The 21,660-nt window shown below is 35.3% G+C and overlaps 2 protein-coding genes and 3 long non-coding RNA genes across 6 annotated transcripts; 4 read left to right on the plus strand and 1 right to left on the minus strand.

Moving 5' to 3' along the window:
- The first annotated feature begins 8,470 nt into the window (after positions 1-8,470).
- Positions 8,471-9,134, plus strand: LOC135429166 (uncharacterized). Its single transcript, XR_010436379.1, has 2 exons — positions 8,471-8,837; positions 8,905-9,134. It is a non-coding gene; the product is annotated as an uncharacterized LOC135429166 (long non-coding RNA).
- Positions 9,135-10,136: 1,002 nt separating this feature from the next.
- LOC135429307 (uncharacterized) lies at positions 10,137-10,618 on the plus strand. The gene is made up of 2 exons (XR_010436396.1): positions 10,137-10,325; positions 10,401-10,618. It is a non-coding gene; the product is annotated as an uncharacterized LOC135429307 (long non-coding RNA).
- Positions 10,619-12,021: 1,403 nt separating this feature from the next.
- Positions 12,022-12,516, minus strand: LOC135429268 (uncharacterized). The gene is made up of 2 exons (XR_010436393.1): positions 12,333-12,516; positions 12,022-12,270 (listed from the first exon to the last, which is right to left on the minus strand). It is a non-coding gene; the product is annotated as an uncharacterized LOC135429268 (long non-coding RNA).
- A 1,266-nt stretch (positions 12,517-13,782) lies between these two features.
- Positions 13,783-14,762, plus strand: LOC135428960 (uncharacterized). Of its 2 annotated transcripts, none has more exons than XM_064683107.1 (3): positions 13,783-13,887; positions 13,956-14,094; positions 14,153-14,762. In XM_064683107.1, exons 1-3 carry the CDS (start codon positions 13,863-13,865, stop codon positions 14,658-14,660), a joined length of 672 nt encoding a protein of 223 aa, XP_064539177.1. In that variant the 5' UTR covers positions 13,783-13,862; the 3' UTR covers positions 14,661-14,762. The 2 variants fall into 2 exon arrangements, with proteins under 2 accessions (XP_064539177.1, XP_064539185.1); XM_064683115.1 differs by having other exon boundaries at positions 14,156-14,762.
- Positions 14,763-16,018: 1,256 nt separating this feature from the next.
- On the plus strand, positions 16,019-18,613 carry LOC135429258 (TBC1 domain family member 19). Its single transcript, XM_064683525.1, has 8 exons — positions 16,019-16,439; positions 16,508-16,694; positions 16,757-16,850; positions 16,911-17,160; positions 17,344-17,813; positions 17,871-17,952; positions 18,019-18,398; positions 18,480-18,613. The coding sequence occupies exons 1-7, from the start codon at positions 16,176-16,178 to the stop codon at positions 18,190-18,192; spliced, it is 1,521 nt and encodes a 506-aa protein (XP_064539595.1). The 5' UTR covers positions 16,019-16,175; the 3' UTR covers positions 18,193-18,398; positions 18,480-18,613.
- The last annotated feature ends 3,047 nt before the right edge of the window (positions 18,614-21,660 follow it).

Genomic DNA, 21,660 nt, shown 5'->3' on the forward strand with positions numbered 1-21,660 from the left:
GTATGTATATATGTATGTATGTACATATGTATGTATGTAGGTATGTATACATGTATGTGTGTATGTATGTAAACATATGTATGTAGGTATGTATATATGTATGTATGTAGGTATGTATATATGTATGTATGTATGTATGTATGGACGTATGTATGTATGTATGTATGTATGCTGGTATGTATGTATGTATGTATGTATGTATCGTGCAATAATGTATTGTGTAAATAAGAGTTTATATATGTTTGCATGTATATATGCATGTGTGTATGCATGTATGTATAATATATTATATATGCATTTAGATAAGTAAATGAATGTAAACATAAATTTTGAATATTTATATGCAAGATCAAGTTTATCTCTAGCTGAGTTGCAAATTCAAAAAAACGTATTTTTAACAAAAACCCTTCTACTCGATTCTCATGAATTCAAATAAGTCTCATAGATTTCACTGCAAGTGGAGGAGGCGGCTTCAACTATGGAGGAGGCGGCTTGAGCAAAGGAGAAGACGGCTTGAACAGTGAAGGAGGCGGATTCAACTATGAAGAAGGCAATGGCTGTGACTTTAGCGTAGGAGTCGGCATCAAATTTAACATAATGGTACGTACTATAAACATGACTATATCTTATTATATTTAAAATAAATTAATAACTATAACAATCGTATGCATGCATGTTGATTTGAATGTATTTCACATTCCTGTGTGTATCTATTTAAATATGTGTTAATATTTAGCTGAGCTGTAAATAAATAAAAAATGTGTAAGTATTGCTCGATTGCGCGATTCTCACTAATTCAATAAGGTTTAGCAAGCAATCTGTGTTTTTGAGCTAATAAAAATTATTTCCCATTTTCTTTCAGTGGCGTGCTTATATAAAAGTTCCACCTACTGATAGATGACGATCGTGCGAGTAAATTTACAGGTGAGTACGTATTTACAAATAAATATTTGTATATTAATATTTTACATATTATATAAAGTTAATATCATTAATAGCCGTGAGTCTTAAAGCCTAAGATGTGGGGTTAAATTCTAGATAAAGTATAAATAGAATAGCGCACTCCTAAGGCTTAAATGAATATATAAATAGACCACCCAGCTATAGACTTTCTAGCCGAAAGAAACGTTAATATATTAGTCATTTTACTGCCCCAATTTTTAAGTTCCTTATCTTTAAGAACATACAGGAACTCTATTCATAACCTAAGGTCATCTTCAGCATACATAAGTTGGAAAAATAATAAACATGCCCTTTGAACACGCTGCAGGACATACCAAAGAAAACAGAATCCTATCAGAAGGACAACAAAACTAAAATTTTTTTTTAAAAAAACAACAAACTCCAGCCAAGTGCACCACGTGCCTTGTGCTATGTTTTGTGCTGCTAGTGAGAAAAGTAGTTTAATCCTTCTTGAAGCTGTCAGCTCCATCTGCAGGTTGATATATTTTTCACGGAATGTGCACATGACAAAATACAGTGCAAAAGGATGCCACACAGGAAACAGCTACGATGCACCTCAGACTGCGGAGTGCGCAAAAAAAAAGAAGAAAATGGGGCAAGGCCTACATATATCCAACTCTTTATGGACCCGGAAAGCGCAGTTTACTTTGAAGTCTTCCACCTGAGGCGACCAACAATAAAACCCAGCGAAAACCTATTTTTCACAGCGAAATTAAAATATATGACTGGGCTGCAGCATTTTTTTAGATGCCACGAAAGAGACAGATAGGTGGGAGTTAAATTAAGTGTATACCAGGAGCTTGTTAAGCAATTAAGATTTGAAAGCACGCTGCGTTGACGGTGCTGCCACACATACAAATCGCTGAAAGGTGGCAGCACTGCAATCTTATATTTATCAGGCAGATAAACTGCTTGCTATATGTTAGCTGGCAAATGTTAAGCAATATAGAACAACTAAAATAATAAAATCGATAGGAAAAGGGTTTATATATAAAATTATTTATTAACAAATTAATAATAATTGAGTTTTGTAATGAACAACTTTTTTCAAGATATCTTAAACTAATCAATTATAATATTTCCACATCTAAAACAAATCTAATCACGATTCTAAATTAATTAAGTTTATATACTGTTAGAAACACGGCGACTTCATATAACTGAAGACAAACAAATGGCGCATCACGGCGAATTTAAAAGCCGTTTGATAAATAATATAATTTAAAAAAAACTTAGGATATTACTTTACAAAGAGAATTTTCTTAACATCGGACCACTTTAATATATACAAGGAAAATTAGTTTCACATCTGATATATGTTTGCAAGGCATTTCAAAAATAGTGGTTTTTCTTTATCCTTGTAGCGGGAATTCTAATTTTGTTATATACTTATTTCTGATCAGTATCAACAGCTATGCCGATGCAGCCATGTCCACCTGTCCTTCTGTCTATGCAAACTAGTCTCTCAGTTTTAAAGATAGAAACTTTTCACAGACCAACACATTTACACCACACAACAATTTCACAGACAAATATGCCGGAGTCTGGCAGATCGGACCACTATATCAAATGGCCGTACTTTCTCGTTTCTTTTCTCTTTGCTTTTGAAAATATCTTAACCGAACCCATCCTTATCATTTAAATACAACACGTGTTAGCTTCACCCTTATATAGACCTTCATAACTATTTATATAAATGGACAGTCCGAAAATAGAACTGGCTTTTCTTGTTGAAATTAAAGTGGAAAGCTCTACTCAGCCAGTGCCAATTTAACAATATCCGCAAACATTGGAATAACAACCCAGTGGCTGGCTGTGCCCGAACTAGCTGGCATAGTTGTTGATGTAGTTGCTTCTACTTTGCCGTTGATAACCACTGGCAACACAAGAGATGGCTCGTCCATTGCTTTCGTGCCGGAAGTGCTTGTAATGCCAACTGGATGCCCATTGGCAATCGGTGAGAGCTGCTCAGCCAAGTCGACTTTGTTTGTGAATGAGCCTGGCTGCTGCTGCTGCTGCCGCTCCTTGAATGGATGTTGTTGATGATGTTGTTCCTGATAATAATGACTATTCCGTTAATACGTAATGCTCCTTTAGCCTGTTTATCAGTCGTACGACTGATGAAGCTGCTCATCTCAGACGATTGCCTGCTTCTGCCATAAATGTTCATGTTCTATCATGCAATCCAATTGTTGACATGTCACTTGCAATTTGCTTCACTGTAATCAATGGGGAACATATGCCCATATGTGTCTGTATCGAAAATAATCTTTATTTTGGTTTTATTCGTGTTATTTGCGCCTTGTTTCGGGGCGTTGTTAAGGCTTATGGTTATCTTTGGGCTGCGACTTTTATGTCTGTAATTTGCGCTAAAAGTCTTGCCACGAATTTTCGTGATGCGACATTTGACTTTGGCTGAGATAAGATTCCAATTAGGATGTTGTGAAAAAAAAAACACAATCAATTACACAAGCTGTGAGGTGTTGAAAAGCTTAACGAAAGGTAAAACATATGCGACTTTAAGTTAATTCAAACAAATGTTAATCTTTAAAGCCATAATTTATGCATGCATATATATTACACGGTTTAAGCAGATTATTCTCGTTGGTAAACTATTTTTTGTTTGCAAGCATTGTAATAGTAACATTTTGCTTATCTTTCTCGTTTTAAAATTAATGTTAAACTTTAAATATAAATATAACAGTTTCTTTAATTCGCATGGTTGTAGCTTCCATTTTTATTGCCATCGCCCAATGCTCAAAATATGGCATACAATTTCATAAAATGTTTAAAACATGCCATATTGTTGAAAAAAATTCTACAAACTTTCATAAATGTATGCAATTCCATTTCGTTTTTATTTTGTTCAACAATTGTTATGTTTAATGTAAATGAAAACCAAGTATAAGCAAAACTGTAATGAATAAAATAGAAGGCGAAGGTTTTTAAAGTGGCAGAATTTAATTCTGTAGCAATTCGAGATTCCTTTAACTGAATACAAATTGGAATTTTATTAGCAGGGAGTTCAACATACAAATGATGATATTTTGCACAATATGAAGATATACCCTGTTTTAAAAATGGTACAGTTAATTACCGCTAACCCTAAAACAAATATCAAATAAGTTTGTAGATACAATGTGACTATCTCTTCAGTACAATTTACAAGTGTGCGTTCTGATATAATCTGTAATACCCAATATACCCATGAAGTGTAGGGTATGCATTTTAACAAAACCAAAAATTCACAAACAATTCATTCATGCGGATAGACAGTTTCTTAGCCCTCCACACTATGCTGGTAACATCCTTTTGAGCCAAACAACAATGTGAGGACAAACTTGAATCTTGTAGTATGTGTCTCCCATAGAAATATGTAAATTAAATGAAATTAAATTGACTGAAGTTTTATAGGCGAACTACGTGCAAAGCAAAGAAATGGGCATAATTTTCACACAAAATGTATATAAAGTAGGGAATTAAGCTTAAAGTCTTCAAAACTCACAATTGAAGGGAATACTACAAGATAAAAATAAACAGAGTTAAACTGAGATATGTGGACAATAGGTGAAAATATTGGAATAAACCTTTTATTAGTTTGAACAATGAACATTAAAAGTCACTTACTTGCAAAATGCAAAATATTGCTCACTAGCTCAAATATTCCCAAATAAGAGTAGATATGAAACTTTATAATTACAAATATAATGTAGAAAATTGAGTTAAAGGGTAGGAAATCTTAAGTTTTAACTAAAAGAACTGTGTGCAAATATAAATATTGAAAATTTATTTAATATTCCACCCGCAAGCGTGAAACGTGGGTGGATACAGTGAATTTTGTCGTTTAACCACACGTTATTTAAATCACCTCAAAGTAAATGATAATTGAAATGGAAAGACGCGTTAAACACATGCTTAACTCAGTCTAGACAAAAAGGAAATTTTTGGACTCCAAAAATTATACTTATGTATATGTAATCTCCTTCATGGTTCGACTATGCAAAGAAGAGCAGAGTTCCGATAGTAGTGGACACATTGTCTGCATATTTCACATACTTGGAAAGTTGCGTTCAATCCACGAAGTCTAAGGACTCTTGCGGTATGCTTAACTTGGAATCGCGCATGGCTGGCCAGCAAACAGGACACAGACGCGGCTATAAGCTTACCTGCAGTAACTCATCGCAGGCAAAAGGGACGACTCAAACGTGCCGACCAGTCCGGGCATGTGTTCAAATTGCAGGACTTCCTTGGATTCTCTGCACCTGGCCTCGGTGCACCCGGATAAAAAAACGGAGAAGAGTAACAAATTGTTGTTACTGTGGAAAGAGACAGAATTGTTAATGAAGCTGCTTGTCATGGCTTTAATTACGTATCACCGTAACTTTGTGACTGTGTGGAATTTATGCAAATGCACATCAGCATGCTCCTGTGCCGCGTTGCAGCCAGTTCACTGTATGGCACTCAAGGCAAAAGATAGTCGGATTCAAGACTTATTCATGTATTTGTGCTGATTCTAGACTAGTTCCTTGGTAGACTAGTCTACCGGTCTAGTTTAGTTATCAGGTAAATTTGAATATTCTAGTCTCGTCTAGCCTAGTATAGATTATTGAGTTGATGACTCTAAAACTGACACCGCAAATGTTTGGGGCTAAGCCTGCAAAAATGTTTTGGGCAAGTATCTTCAAAAGAGCTCATTAGTTGTCTAATTACAAAACTTTTTATACCCCAATCTTTTAAAAACTAAATATAATTTAAGCTATATCATCAGTTTCTAGCTTAAATAGAGCTGAAAATTTACGTTTATACGTATATACGGACTGCAGTTGGAATGTCGTAAATTGACCAAATCCGATCCACTTTTCGTATTGTGAACAGGGTATACAAATTGGGGGCCTTACGCTTCAGACATCCATGTTTATTTTGTATTTATTTTCATTGAAGATACAATTATATATATTAAATTATAAATTTCAGAATGTATTCCGAAATTTTGGAAATGCAAAAATATTGTGTCGATGATGCTATAAAATATTTGTGTGTTCTGATTAAAAGCCTTTAACCTTTTAAAATTTTCTATTCCTATGTATTAAATACTTAGGTTGGCACTCGTTTTGTCGACCAATAATAAATAAATAATTAAATAAAAATAAATGCAGTCACCCGCGTATGGGCCGCACATAATAAAAATCCACATTGAACTAAACTGTAAACATTTGCCGTTGTTCCTCATATTATGGAAACGCTTCGGTTTGAATTAACAGAAAAGCTTTATAGCAAAACATGGGGAAATTTTCATCTGTAAACGAAACAGAAAGATAAAATGTTCTCTGTCAGTAAATGCTTCAAGCATGTTGCGTAGAACATGTTACGGCTCGAGCCGAGCAACAACCTACGACATCTTTTTATAGGTTCTATCATAATGCTGATAAGAAATGTGAAGTTGGAAGATCAGCAACTTCTGTGGAAGAAATTACCTATTTAGCATGGGTAAATTTATGAATTACGTTAGTTGATATATAAACCCATTCTGTACGGACTTGACAGCATCATGGATAAAAGAAGAGTGCATTTTTTTTAGCTAATCAACTAATATAAAGAGTGCTCCATACAAGAGGTTTCAAATACTATATATGCTAATCCATATGATCGTAACAATATCATAGATAATCGATACTGATTAAGAAATTCAACTTATAATACCAAGAGTGCGCGAGAACGTGTCAGGCTTCCGGCAAGCCAGTCACAAAAGAACATTGCATAGTGCATTTTCTCCTAATTGAACGATAAATCTTTTTTTTAACCTCGCTTGAAAGGTAAAATAAATTAGATTCTCTAAGATAAACTGTAAAAACTGTTCTCATTCAATTAAATGTTTATCTGTTGACCTTAAGTAAGGTTAATTCTCCCATTCCTGGAGTTCCGTCTTGGGCATAACAAAGTGCTCAATAAATTATTGGACTGGTCTTTCTTCGTGTTGCAAAAAAGAAAAAAAAAACAAACAAAATGACAGAGCAAGTGCATTCGATTTGTCTTCCACTGTGCGCATGTACAACATGGCGTATGAGTAACAAGTGCAGCACATAAATCCACCAGCTGACAACAACCACAAACGAATAAATAATGCACAAATTACAAAGTGTTGCTGTACAGTTATGTGTACTCATGGTGGATTCTGATTCAATTTATTGTCCGATTGTCCGGAAGGAAAGCGTGGCCATATAATAACATTTATTTCCCACTCAAAGGAAAAGGAAATCATGCGAAAATAAGCTAACTTCAGAATGCCTAAGATAATGCTTGTGCATATTCAAACTTAATTTTCCAAATAAATTTATTCTACTTCAGTTTGGTTATTAAGTTGAGCTCTACATAAAATATTTCGTTAAGATTCAGGAGTAAGGAGTTTTTTCTGCGATCGGCCTAAACTCGAAAAAATAGAAGCATTTGACAAATAGTATAAATCGATTGAAAATAAATACCTCAGTCTAGTTTTTGAACGGGGTCATTGTTGAGCTTTTCAACATAATCTGTTTAGCCGGCGAGAAATATGGATATCTTTGGTGCATAGCGCTTTCAAAACTTTTTCCAATTCCAAACAGCTCAATCCACAGGGCTAATATCAACAAGTTAATCGTTAAAAACGCATGCATTATTATATCAGTCAATATTCTACTGCCGAGGTAGTAGGCAGAGATTTTATAGGCTGATCGCAATATACGTTCTCTGTGTTTAGGCTACGTAGAAAAACATGCGGGCAATTAAATTATATTTTATTATAGTTTACTGTGTAAGACTTTGTTTTGCTTGTTTCTCATCCGATCGGCCTTAAAGTTCATTTCTAAAGATCTTTACGAATAACCATTTGAGACGTGTTTCACACTTTTGCAGAATCAATGCAATCCTCTGTGGTAAATACGATTCAACGTTTTTTTTGGGGAAAGTTTTAAGTAAAGTCCGATTTGCTTTAAGTTTATTTTCAAATCCCTAAAAAATAACTAAATTAATATGAGGTTTAGCGATTTCGGAAATTCCATCCGCAACTGTAGTAAATTGGCGGATAATGATTGTATGATAGTTTTTTGCTTACCATCCTTACCAGCTCAAAATAATTTTCAAAGATATTTTTTAAAACTTATCCGATATAGAAATGTTTTTCCTGGATGGAAAATGCTGGTAAATTCGTTCATTAAAGAACGAAAGATAACTCTTCCGCTTAAAGCTTCTCACAACAAGACTAACATAGGCGTAGGCCATTGATTCCAACTTATGATTCTTTAACGAACAAGGGCAGGTGGCTTAATATGAAGGAAAGATATTGCTCAGACTGTCAGCCAGGAAAAGAGATGCAGATCCAGAATCAGATATGAGATATGTTTATATTACCGCAGAAAATGACGAGCTGGAACAGAACAACAGATGCCTTAGAGACAACCTATGCGAATCAAAGGTACGAAACTTTTTGTCATGTACAGCATACTAACTGTAGGTACAAATGGAAAAAGGCCACTCACTCATGATAACAACTTCCACTCATTAAGTTTTAAGGCATTTGTAAAATCAAATTGTAACCACAAGTGTTTTCTTAGAACTCTTTAAGCCCCGTCAACATCTTAGATCTTCATATAAAAGCCTTCGAATTTGCCAGTGCAGTCAGAAGAGTATTGACGTTCCGAAATTGACGTATATCCAAAATGCAACAGTCTCCAAGAATTATGTGCTTGGTATTAGGCCTGTGGCTGTTGTTGCTCGTTACAACTGGAAAAAGTTATTTAAAAAGTAATGTATTCTACAAATTGACAGCGCCATCGACAAAAATGCCTAGGTATAAGCAACTGGAACTTATGCTTGTTAAACGCTCCAAAACTATGACAAATGTACTGGCTGATTATGGGTATTTTACATTATTAATAATAATACTTAATAATTTATATGCACTTTCAGGCGCAACGGTCACTATATATGGATAATTGCAAGCCCCTTGGTTATAGATGCCGATTGGCCGAGGACTGTTGCAGTATGCAATGTATCAAGCGAAGGAAATGTGTTTACTATGACATGAAGGAACTAAGATTGGAAAGTGAATGACTGTGATTAAAATTAAAATATTTTTGTTGTTCATTGAAGACATTGCTTTGTACTCAGTAAAGGTGTAATGACTTTACAAAACTAAATATCAGACTAGCGTGGTTATTAATTATACCCTGAACCCATTAAAAATGGGTAATGAGGGTATAATGTATTTGTGCAAATGTATGTAACAGGCAGAAGGAAGCATCTCCGACCCCATAAAGTATATATATTCTTGATCAGCATCAATAGCCGAGTCGATTCAGCCATGTCCGTCTGTCTGTCCGTATGTATGAACGCAAGGATCTCAGAACCTATAAGTTAGAGACTTGCTGAGAGATTTTAGCTGTAGGTCCTCATAGTCCCCGCGCAGATCGAGTTTGTTTCCGATATTCGATAACTTGCCCCGTTTCCAAGTAAACAATAAAAATCGATATCGAAATTCTGTTTTTTTTGGGCAATTTCGGTAAATAATATGAGCTGGAGTCACCAAACTTGACATGTAGCTTCTAGAATAGTATATATATATCAAGTATCTTTCATTTTATACCTATCGCCTGTTGGAAGAAGAGGGTGCAGGGTATCCCCTAGTCGGGAGCTCCCGACTAGAACCTCTTACTTGTTTTATTATTGCTTCAAATCTAGAAACAGAACAATTTCTGTGTAGTAAAATATCATTGTATTTAATAACATTAATTACGGCCAATGTATTACATCTAATATATTTTTAGTTCTCATATAATATCATGTCTGGCATATCTTGAAAAAAAAGTTCGACTTTATATTATTTACATTTCGTAGGCAAAAAAATGCCTATTAATGTAAAATGGATTATTTCAGTTAATTTGGAAGCAAATAGTCAATGCAAAAGTGGGTATATCATATTTGTATGCACAACTGTATGGTCAACTATCAGCAAACCAAAAGCACCGTTTTACAAGCTGATTAAATGTAAATCTATTACATTTTACTCGAAACATAATCTAATAAAACAACACCCACATGTGGTTTTTTGCACCAACTATAAACGCAGACCTATTCCCTAATGATATGTATTCTGTTGGAACTGCCTATAAAAGCATTTCGAAATAAACTACTGCAATCAATCAGAAAAATAAGCTATAAATAAAATGCAACCGTTTCTAAGCATTTTATTTTGGCTTATGTATATTGAAGCAGGTAAATGTGCTGTTCCGATGGGTACGACAGAATGGAAAAAATACCATTTGACTGCGACGAATAAGCATAAAGTGTTACAACACTTAGTAATGGGTCCCTCAAAGAATTTAACAGAGGTATAGGCAGTATATAACAATATTACAAATATATGTACAACAATTAATTATCGCCTGTCTATCTTTCAATCACAGAAGCAAATCGAGGCAATGGTAGACAACTGCCAAGGAGTTCACAAAAAATGTTTCCACGCCGAGGAGTGCTGCACGATGCAATGTGTGAAGAGTTACAATAGATGTGTGCACTTTTGGACTTGATTAAAACGAGCTCATAAAGTGAGTGAAAAAATAATAATAAAAACTAAAGTATTGAATAATTATATATTAAAGTAAAATATAAAGTATGATATATATGCCCGAAATTTAGTTTCATTGCTAAATAAAGTTTATTAAATCAAGAACTATATGGATAATTTCAGTACTATACAAAAAGGTTTCTAAGAGCTAGTACTGCAGATACTTTTTTTAGCTGCATTAACTGCAGAAGCAAACGTGGTGAGTCAAAGGTGAAATGCTACAAAATGGTGTGTTTCGCTAAAAATTCCGAACTTCGGTTTTTCAGTGCTTTTCAGTATTGCCAGTGCTAAAATGACTTTTGTAGTAAATGCAGTTTTAACAACAAAAGATGCACACGGAAGCATCATGCCGCATCTCAAACATTTCTAAATAATAATTTGGAACGAAATTCACTCAGACAAAAATTTCTTTTTTGGGATCCATAAATACTTTTGTCTCCAAATCCATATAACACTACTAAGCCATATAAACATACGTTGATGGGAGTTCGGGAAATTCACCTTGCATGTGTGCAAAAATCGCAAAGAAAATTTTTTCTGTGCCATCCGATCAGCCTAAAACTAATTTTCAAAGATCTTTGCTCAAATTCATTTAAAGGGTGATTCACACTTTTCGAAAAATACATTCCTCCTTGGTGGAAATGGGGGTCAAAGATTTGGTGAGTGACGTTTCACCGTAAAATTAATTAAATTAATCTTAAGGACAAGAAGATCTTAATGAATACGTATTTAAGCGCTTTGGCAAATACCGCCGATCGGTTTAAAAAATATTTTCAAATAACTTTGAGCAAATCTATTTTAAACGTGCCACGGGTAAGGCCGGGGTATACCCGTTATTATCCTATATAGGCCTATATAGGTCCTGTATATAGGTCAAATTTCCCACCCCCATAACTCAGTCATCCGATTTTCACGCATCCGATTTTCACGATGCTTGCCTCTTTGTTCATGGTTTGGCATCTAGATCATTTTGGCAACATTATTCTCGGTCAAAATTCATGAGAAAATGGAACCCTCAATATCCTATATAGGCAAAGGACGATAATTACGACCCCTATAGCTCGCTCAGTTTCATCCGATGTTCACAAGATTTGACTCTTTGTATGTTCATGTGAAAATAATAATAATAATAATATTAATAATAATAATAATAATAATAATAATAATAATAATAATAATAATAATAATAATAATAATAATAATAATAATAATAATAATAATAATAATAATAATAATAATAATAATAATAATAATAATAATAATAATAATAATAATAATAATAATAATAATAATAATAATAATAATAATAATAATAATAATAATAATAATAATAATAATAATAAAAATAATAATAATAATAATAATAATGATAATAATAATAATAATAATAATAATAATAATAATAATAATAATAATAATAATAATAATAATAATAATAATAATAATAATAATAGCCAAAATTTCGCACTCTCATAACTCAGGCAAATCTCATCCGATTTTTATTTCACAAAAAGAGTATACATAGGCGCTCTTATTTTCTTTGAGAACAGATTTAACCAGATTCTGTTTTGTTTTTAATTTCTTTGTTCGGCTTAATAGTTCACACACTCTCCAAAAGGCATCACGCATTGCAAACTGCAACACTCCTCGGCAAGGTGACACTTACCGCCAATGCCTTTACATGAATCCATCAGAGCTATACGATCATGCTGTGGGTAATAAAATGATAATCATATGACGCAAATAATTTTCAATGTTATTCAGCCTGTACAATTGTCAGGTTCTTAGCACGATCCATCAAAAATGGTTTATTGGCAATAGTAGCCTTCCAAAGGTATCTTTCCCTTCCTGTTTTCCCGATACGATTTGCGCTATTCCCAACTGTGAAAAGCACCAGCAACTGGCTGAGTACAGCAACAATTTTAATAAATTGCATTTTTCATTTAACAAACTCAACGTTTATACTAACTATAGATATAAGTTTTAGAAGCTTTTATATACCGAAGCAAATGTGATGTGCACCTGGTTTTAGGGCAATAATAATTAATTTGTATAGCTAATCCGCAAGGTCTGTTTAACTAACTGCTGAAATAAAAGCTGTTTTTGAAAAAGTAAATAAATGTTCTCAGCACAATTGTTTCAAAATTTCGACAGCACATAGCGTGCAATTGTATATTATTTTTAGTTATAAGCAAAATAATAACAATTATTATAAAATAAAATAAAAGTAAAAATATTTATATATTTTATTGAACCTAATATTGAGAATCTTCGGTATAAACGAGCCTATCTTTGTATTCGAACCTATTGTTGCACTTTTATTATTTTATCTTATTTATTATTACTTATTATCTTTATAATTTATCAAGTTTGTCCGTATTTATTACACACTTACAACAAAATTAAATAAAGTCCATTGTCCAATTATTTGCACTAATAACAATTAAATTAAACTAAATTCACATATGTTTTCTGACAAGCATTAAAGAATCTGTTGAATCTGCAGAGCTGCTTATAAAAGCATCGAAAAATATACGTAGCCTTGTAGTCAGTAGAAAATTAAATCCAAAATGAAACGGTCTGAGGGCATTTTCCTGTTAGTACTAGTACTGTATTTGGCGATCTCTGCAAATATGAAAAGTAATCAACTGAGGATGACAGGATGGAAAAGCTACTCATGGAGATATAAATTATTGAAAGGCTTAGTGATAAAACCCTTGAGAAATTGGACAGAAGTATTGTGTATATAAAATTGACTTATTAGTCTTTCGACAAGCTTATTATCCACTTGCAGGTCGAACGTTTTGAAAGGACGAAATATTATTGCCAACAAGTTGGCATGAGTTGCCATCGTGCCGAAGATTGTTGCAGTTTGCTATGCTTTAACAGTTCCAAAGAGTGTGTGCTTTAAATATTATTATTAATTCTATTCCTTGCAACTAAAATTTGGTGTGTGGTGATACTTTTTGGTTAACCCTATTAGCCTTCCAGATTGATTATATATTGATATTTATTTTATTTTCTTGGGAGCTCAAGAACGGTTTGGATTAAATATACATATCGGATTCGCAGATACATTTTCATTCTTAGAGAAATGAATATATTTTGTATACCTTTGCGATACCTTAGTGATGTTAAGCACAATGTATTACGATTGTAAATTTAAAACCAGGAAATATTTTATATAAACAGCTTAACTAATAGATGGAGTCACGCATATATAATGACATTTTCATTTAAAGACTAACGAGTTGAAGGTACGATTTTCAGTTACAATCTCTTTAGCAGAGAAGACAGCAACATGCTCAAGCTGTGGCTTCTTCTTGGTACCTAAAGGATTACTGAATTTTCAAACGGAAAACTAATTTTTAGTGTAATTTTTTTTCTCTACAAGGTTCTTTTAGTTTTGAGTTTTTTGTCGCAGCCAGCGCCAATTCAACGCTGATGGGACCCAGATCCAACCTATATCTCCCTTGCTTTCGGGTGCAGGACAATGTGTGTCCAAATTCGAATATTTCATTCGTACTCCATAAGTAAGCGATAAGTTGTCTTTTTTATGTAGCAACTAATTTAATTTACCAATTTTAATAGCAGAGAAAATCCAAGTGGACGTCTATTGAATCCAGCGAATTTGCAGGATTTCCCTGCCAATACAAATAGGATGCTTACGGTGCTGCTACATAGCTTCGCGAGTAATTACAATACCCCACCCATTCCTGACGCCCGAGACCGGTTGCTGGCCGTACCCACTAACAACATCATCTCCATTGACTACTCGAAACTTGTCTTCTATCCCTGTTTTTCCGAGTCTGTGCATAATGCAGATCATGCGAGTCAATGCATTGCAGAGTACTTAAGAGCTCTAGTGCGTAATCGACTGGTGCTATCAAATGAAGTGATTATAATTGGTTTCGGACTAGGCACACATGTGGGTGACTATGTGGCTAAAATATTGACAGATGCCAACCTAAGGGTAGGCAAGGAGTTTACGACCTTGGATCGCAGTCTGACTGCGAGAACGTATGCGAGTGATGCTGCGATTAACAATCTCGATAAGCAGGGTTTCTCGCTCAAAGACATCATGCTAAACATAAAGTAGAACAGTAATGCGATTGATATTTTCAAGAGATAAGAATGATACTAACAATATTATCGTTATAATTTTTTGTTTATAGGCTATTAAAGTATCCTTACGAAATCAGTCCATGTTACTGGAACATTATTTTTAATTGCTTTATGCGGAACTAATTACATAACATAACAGCCGCAAAGGTAATATTGATAGCTAATGTCATGGTAATATTATGGGGTAAATTTAGGTAAAAGCAAAGGGGCTGTAAAAGTTTACGTCAGGCGATAGAGGCAACGAAACAAACTTTTTGAAATTCACAGAAACATGCACAAGAACAAGGTACGCTGTAGCACAGCTCAGTATGTTGAAGAATAGAGAGGTTTTTATATTATTCGGATTATATTTTTCTAACTTATAATAACTCTCTAATATAATTTGAACTGGTTCTTAATGCGTAAGCTGTATCTTATAACACTGCTGCAACGGTACCATCTATATTTAAAAGCTGTTGAAGCGTTAATAGCAATTTGCTTCGCACACCTAGACGTATGTATCAAAATACAGACGTCGCGGCTGTTAACTCTTTAGTTAACAAGTGTTATAAATACACTTTTGTGTTTTCTTTGATAATGAGCTTCCTCTGGGTAATGTATGTATGTATGAATTTTTTATAAAATTGAATAGAGTTTTATAAAAAGTAGGTTGTTTTTTGTTTATCAAGATATCTTGAGCAAACGGGGCATTTTTTAATTATACTATGCTCCCCATTTATCATGTACATATGTGCATATGTATGTATGTACATATATAGCAGTAATAGGAGTCGTCGGGCGAAAATTAAGTTCTTGTATGTAAATATTTTATGTTTATCTAGATATTCTGACTAAACTTGGCATATATTAATTACACCGTGCTAGCACTTTCATATCATATAGCTCTATAGGAAAAATTGGCTCCATAGTTCCAATGGAACCCATATAATCCAGCCAACTTCGACGTGCATACATATGTACGAAGTATCGTTTATTTATGTTCGCTATAATTATAATTGTATCCAGCGTGGATATGCATACATATATTAAACATTGTTCTGTGTAGAGAATTATGAACAATACCTTGGCTTAACGCTTTTTGTAGTCAAGATTTGTTCAGCGATAACGAAGCTGTCACGTGTAAATTTCTTAGGATTTGAAAGCTTTAATTAAAGTTTGGAATTTAGTCTGCAACGTACGTTGCGATTGCCTTGTCCAATACCTGCGTCTCGAGTGGTGGGTCCGTTGCGTCGATAAAGCTGCCAAACAAGTGGTTGCATTCCGTAACTAAGAAGCGCTCAAAAGTTCTGACTTCATAAACTGGCCCGGAGCCGTGTACGTGTGTAGTTGTGTTTCATACATAAATGGAAATCAAAGCAGGCGACGCAAGTTTGATCGATACAAATCAAGCGACTGTTCAACGCGCCAATGTTTTCGGCTTTATAGGAACAGCAGCAACAGCACAACCACGCAGAGAGGCTAAGAGGACAAACCTGTGAAGTAAGCAGGCATGGAGGAGCTACAGGATAGTAGCATACACCACACGACCGCGAAAGTTATAGCAGCCATTAAGAATACCAAATGCTATGAGCCTATCTATAAGGAACTGCAGCGTCTCGTTGCCAGTCCCGGCGTCGACAAGAATGATATGCGCAACACGCTGGAGGATGCCATCAAGGCGGCGGGTCTGGAGACAGAAATTCGCAATATGATTTACAATCTGGTACGCAGTCGCTTGAAAAAACTCGATGTTGGAGATGTCCGACAAACAACGGTAAGTAATGATACCCTAGATGACCGACATGCCGAAGCGGACAAGATGTTTATTTACTCTCCACTTAGAAATCCGCACAGAGCGATCCGCTGGGCTATCTGAAGCGTGCCGGCGTGCTATGGGATCGGCGTGTGCGGAAGAGCCTAAATGCAATGTGCGGCGAGCTGAAGGTTCCGCTGCACGGCCAGCCGCGCATCAGCACCGATCGCGAGGATTTTGTGGCCAAGTGGAATGAGTTGAGCAATTACAATATGGGTAAGCCTCATATGTATACTCAGATTTCGTGTATCATTAAACTATATGAATTCATTCTGCAGATCTTGCTAATTATCGTCCGGTATATGCGCCCAAGGATTTGTTGGAAGTTTTACTATCGCTAAAGGGACCCACTAGGCCCAATGAAAATTCCGAGTATGTACTTTAAGCTGAATTTATTTATCTTAAGCATATAATCTTGTCTTTATTTTACAGCCAAATACCGCAGTGGGAATTTTCGCATATTGCGCTGCCCGTTAAAAATCTCTTTGAACTGCGAACACATTATGCGGATCTGTTGCGTGGCGATCCCTACAGTATGCTTGACTTGGCGGTGCAGTGCCAGCGTATCCTGGACAGCAGACACGCCCCAATGTGCCAGCAGTACTTAAAGAAGGGCTGCACCCCGGCACCCTACCGTGGGGCCCTCTGGGCATCTGTGCTGGGTAGCAAGCTGCATGATTATGTGAGTACCAAATAAAAATAATACTTGGCTTACATCATTTTCATGAAGAACAATTCGGCAATGGAAGATACACCTAGACTATAGATAGTCTATTTATGCCTGATAGGGTCCTAAGATTGCATGCATATTTGTTAAGAAAAATGTAATTGTAATATCAGTCGTATTATCTAATTGTCCTAACAGGACATTGAGAATTGGCAGAAGCTGCGTAATAGCGTATGGACCACCGATCATATTGTTGATAAGCTCGTCTTTAAGGATATACAGCTGACGGCTTCAAATGATGACCAGTATTTTGTTTTCGAGGATGTGCTCTACCAGGTGCTGTTATGCTTCTCGCGGGACACGGACATTGCCAACTGTGTGGAGTATGAATCGTTTCCGGTGAAGGGCAAGACCTATGAGGGTCCACCCTCGGGCGTGGTGCCTTTTCACGGCATCTGCATGTTTGCGGCACCATTTTGCTATCTGTATGATTCGCCGGTGTGTCTTTATTATACATTTCGGGCCTTTTACATACGCTATTGCCACCGATTGACCACGATCAATACGCATCCGCAGGGCATTGTTAGCCTGTGCCTGCTATTCGAGAAGCTGCTGCAGACATACGAGCCACAGCTGTGGTCGCACTTTCGTGAGCTACAGATACAACCGTGAGTGCTATCTACGATTTTGTTACTTCCAATTTGACAAGTTTTCTTTGTTAATAGTCTTCGTGTAGTTTTCAAATGGCTTATGCGCGGGTTCTCTGGTCATTTGCCACCCGATCAATTGCTGGTATTGTGGGACTTGGTAAGCACTTCATTGCAATAGCTGCTCGTCTTGAAATTTATCGTTAACTTTTTTTTCGCTTTGCAGGTACTCGGTTTTGATAGCTTGGAGATATTGCCACTATTTGCCATCATCATATTGAGTTTTCGAAAGGACAGCATAATGCAGGTGGCTTCACTTGACAGCATCGAAGCCATTTTGGCCGACTTATCGTCCATTAAGGTGCTGCCATTGGTACAATTGGCATTAAGTCGCGACTAAGTGTATGATTCTCTTCTACAAATTTAAAGTGTTTAGCTGTCGATCCATTTCCTGTCTATAAAGTAGAAATTCGACTTTTTTTAATTCAGCGATACGATTCTAAACAAAATATGTGTGAAAAAGCGTTGTTAATTTTGCAAATTTATGCAGCAGACATAAGCAGGAATTCCAGCGTATATGCCTGTTTACCATCTTAAAAAAGAGAGGTATGTAACTAGATTTCCCAAGCGTAGATTTCTTTAGCTTTGTTTAAGAGAACCTTTTATAATTCAAATCTTTTCTGGCAGCAACATTGGCAGAGTACAAAACGAATATCTTCTTTGGCTGGCATAAGAACTCTTCTATTAAAGTCTGAAAAAATATTTCCGTGTAAAAAAGTAAATTTCTGTAGTTTTTGGAAATATAAGGTGATCTTAAAGTATTTCAATTAACTTAATTATTTTACTCTGTAACGTGTAACTGTCACTCTAATATCAAGCAAATTTTAACTGTTGGCAGCTTTCAGAAATATTTTTTCTATTTCTAGCATCTATTACTATCCCCAAGGCCAGAGTATACTGTACAACTCTCTAGGCATCATATCAAATTCTAGAGAGTGGCAAGTCGGACAGGTAATTGATAACTAGCACAGGGATGGCATCACTATCTTTGGCAGATCGGGGCGGTGGAGAGCTGAAAACAAAATGTATTTGCCTAGAAATGGATACCCAATTATACGTTACTGTCAGTTAGCGCATGGCAGGTTTGGGCCGTGGTAGGGTGGAATTCAAATTCACTCGCTTTATCTATTTAACTCGACTGTCTCGGCTGTCGGCATGCGTGTCAAGGGACTGTTAACGGACAACATTAGTGCACTTTCCAGAGGAAATGCTGTTGATTTTTACCGGAAGCCGTAAAAATCCATTTACGAGCTGACAACGTGAAACGCTGGGTCAGAGCAAATCTTTATGCGTTTTGTATCCTTCATTCATACGTTTCTCATTTTGGATTTGTGTAATTTCCAAAGTTTCAAGAGTCCTCACGAAGTACAGTAAATGCAAGTTACGTAAAGTATTTATGTATGTTATGCAATGGGCTGCCAAGTAACAATTATTCTGCCTGCCTTGCTTTGATGTCAAAGTTCCTTCTCACCATTCTCGTATTCTAAATTAATAAGTGGTTCGTGTATTTGGACGGCTTCTAATTGTGGGCTCAGCTGCCATAGAGCCAGGTGTTTGCGTAATGAGCACATTCGAAATAACACATATGCAAAGTACATATATCTACAAATTAGTTAAATGTAAATGCCTTATTCAATCTGCAATCCTGTTTAATTGTATTCAGCTTGTGTTTGTACAAAATTTCTTGGCCTATTGACTTTGTCGCATTTGTATCCTGCGAGGCTTCTTGGTTAGAGCGGCAGCCAAGCTATTTTCGTCTAGCCCACTTGTGCGTAGTGCGACCTCGACCTGCCTAACAAGTGAAAATTAATTGGATAACTAAGGAAAATTTAAGAAAAGCTCTATAAATGCTCCAACCTAAGTGCTACAGAATTTTCATTCTCTTAGTGCGATATTTTTTCAGGCAATCATTAAATTGTTATACAAATTGGATTGCAATGTTTTATAATATTTGGCTTTACTCATATTTTTCATGGGATTTGGATGCTAGTTTTTGCAGTCAATTTGTAAGTAAATATTCCAAAAAAATACTATTTATTTCACCTGCAGTTCTTAAATCAGTTTGACTATTTACTATCCTGTGTCTTTTCAGTGGATAGCACATGGACTTGCAGGTGATAGCTGGAGTTAAGATTTTCTTAACAATGCTTCCACTCATACAAATTTAATTTTTTACCAAATCTGGAGAGACATATTTTTTCGTAAATAATGTTTTTGGCTGTGTTGTAATGAGCTGTCGAGTGAAGCTTGAGTTGGGGAAATTTATCTGAATATAATTGTGATCAATGATTTAATTCATGGTTCAATGTAATCAATGAAGTGATTGCAATCACTTTACATTTGTAATTATCAATTCAATGAAGCGAAAAATAAACAATTTAAAAATGCAAGCAGTTATTCTGTTCAGCAATTAATTTTAAACAAATACAATAAATTGTGCTATTAAATATATAAGTATAAATAACATGTTTGCATTAATTGAAAAAATTAATCCCAGTTCCTTTTAGTATTCATTGTCATGAAAAACTACGTACAGCTGTCATTCGCATAAACATGGACATGCCGTCATTTGTTTTACAATTCTGCGGTTAATTAAACAGAAAAAACGGTGGAATAAATTTAAGTAAATTTTATTATATAGGCAAATTTTAATTTCATTTAAACAGAGATGACAAAACTGCTGCAGAACAAATATCCAGAAGATTGCCAATCATTGGGCTTAGCAAAATTGGCTGCTTCAGTTGCTTCCGCTCTGCTCTTGTTAACCACAGGCAACACCAGAGGCAAGTCCTCTGTGGACGTTGACATGAATACAAATACCGGAAGTGCTGGCAATGTTAACTGGTCCGCTTCACTCGTCGATGGCCCCACAATCAAGTGAACTTTGTCCTCAAATGAGGTGAATGATGACGTTCCTCAGGATGAGGGCTTTTCCGGTTTTGGAAATACTGTTCAGGCTGGCTTAAACAGTATTTTTGGTTTGCTGGTGCTGATGAAGCTGCTTATTCGAGAGGACTGCCTGCTTTTGCCATAAATGTCGTTCTCCTTCGACATATCGCTGCATGCAATCCAATTAAAGGTAACTACACACTTGAACATCGACATTAATCGCTTTTAGAATATATTTGTGTAATTTTCTGTTTAGTTTCAGGACCCCGATAAAGTTATATTTTCGTAATTTGTGTAGTCGCTTTGCAATGCATTTATTTATCAAGTGGTACCAAAAACTATGCTACATAAAATTAAATATTACCACCGGAAATCAAATACTTTTTAAGCAAACAATTACTTTTAATGTAAAAATAATAATTCCTAACAAACAATATAAAGTCAAAACTAAACACAATTTACTAATGAAATGCAGAATTTGAAATTATTTGTTTTGTTACTTCAAACTGTATTTCACGCTCGCTGCGCTAATGCGGATTTATTTCCACTCGTTGCGTTCACCGTGGAAGCTGCAAATTCAACAAAGGCCAATAAATAATTAAATGAATTATTTAGATTGAAATAAAAGTATGTGCAAGCGTTGCAAGGCAATATTTTAAATTGGCAAACCTCAATTCTGACACGCCCAGAGTTGCGAATAGTCAATGGCCAAACTGAATGCTGTTGTGGTTCTTTATCAATCTGCTTCTGGTTGTGAAATTTTCTATTTCCTTGTGTATTAGCTATATCTCTTGAACAGATGACAAGCTGGCGGGAACGAAGTGCAATGTCATACATTTTATTATGATTAGAACTAGTTGAGGTCAGTTGTTGCTTCTTTTGAATACCCTATGCCCATTACAATTATGTAAAACAGGGT

This window comes from Drosophila montana, unplaced genomic scaffold (genome assembly GCF_035044405.1).
Source record: "Drosophila montana isolate Dmon_TW-CO22-7 unplaced genomic scaffold, ASM3504440v1 contig_1409_1, whole genome shotgun sequence".
Lineage (NCBI taxonomy): Eukaryota > Metazoa > Arthropoda > Insecta > Diptera > Drosophilidae > Drosophila > Drosophila montana.

Coding starts and splice junctions, on each gene's coding strand:
- LOC135428960 (XM_064683107.1), top strand. CDS start 13,863: ATGCTCAAGCTGTGGCTTCTTCTTG. Junction 13,888..13,955: donor CAAGCTGTGGCTTCTTCTTG/GTACCTAAAGGA, acceptor TTTCTCTACAAG/GTTCTTTTAGTTTTGAGTTT. Junction 14,095..14,152: donor ATTTCATTCGTACTCCATAA/GTAAGCGATAAG, acceptor CAATTTTAATAG/CAGAGAAAATCCAAGTGGAC.
- LOC135429258 (XM_064683525.1), top strand. CDS start 16,176: ATGGAGGAGCTACAGGATAGTAGCATACACCACACGACCGCGAAAGTT. Junction 16,851..16,910: donor AGGCCCAATGAAAATTCCGA/GTATGTACTTTA, acceptor TTTATTTTACAG/CCAAATACCGCAGTGGGAAT. Junction 17,953..18,018: donor TGCTGGTATTGTGGGACTTG/GTAAGCACTTCA, acceptor TTCGCTTTGCAG/GTACTCGGTTTTGATAGCTT.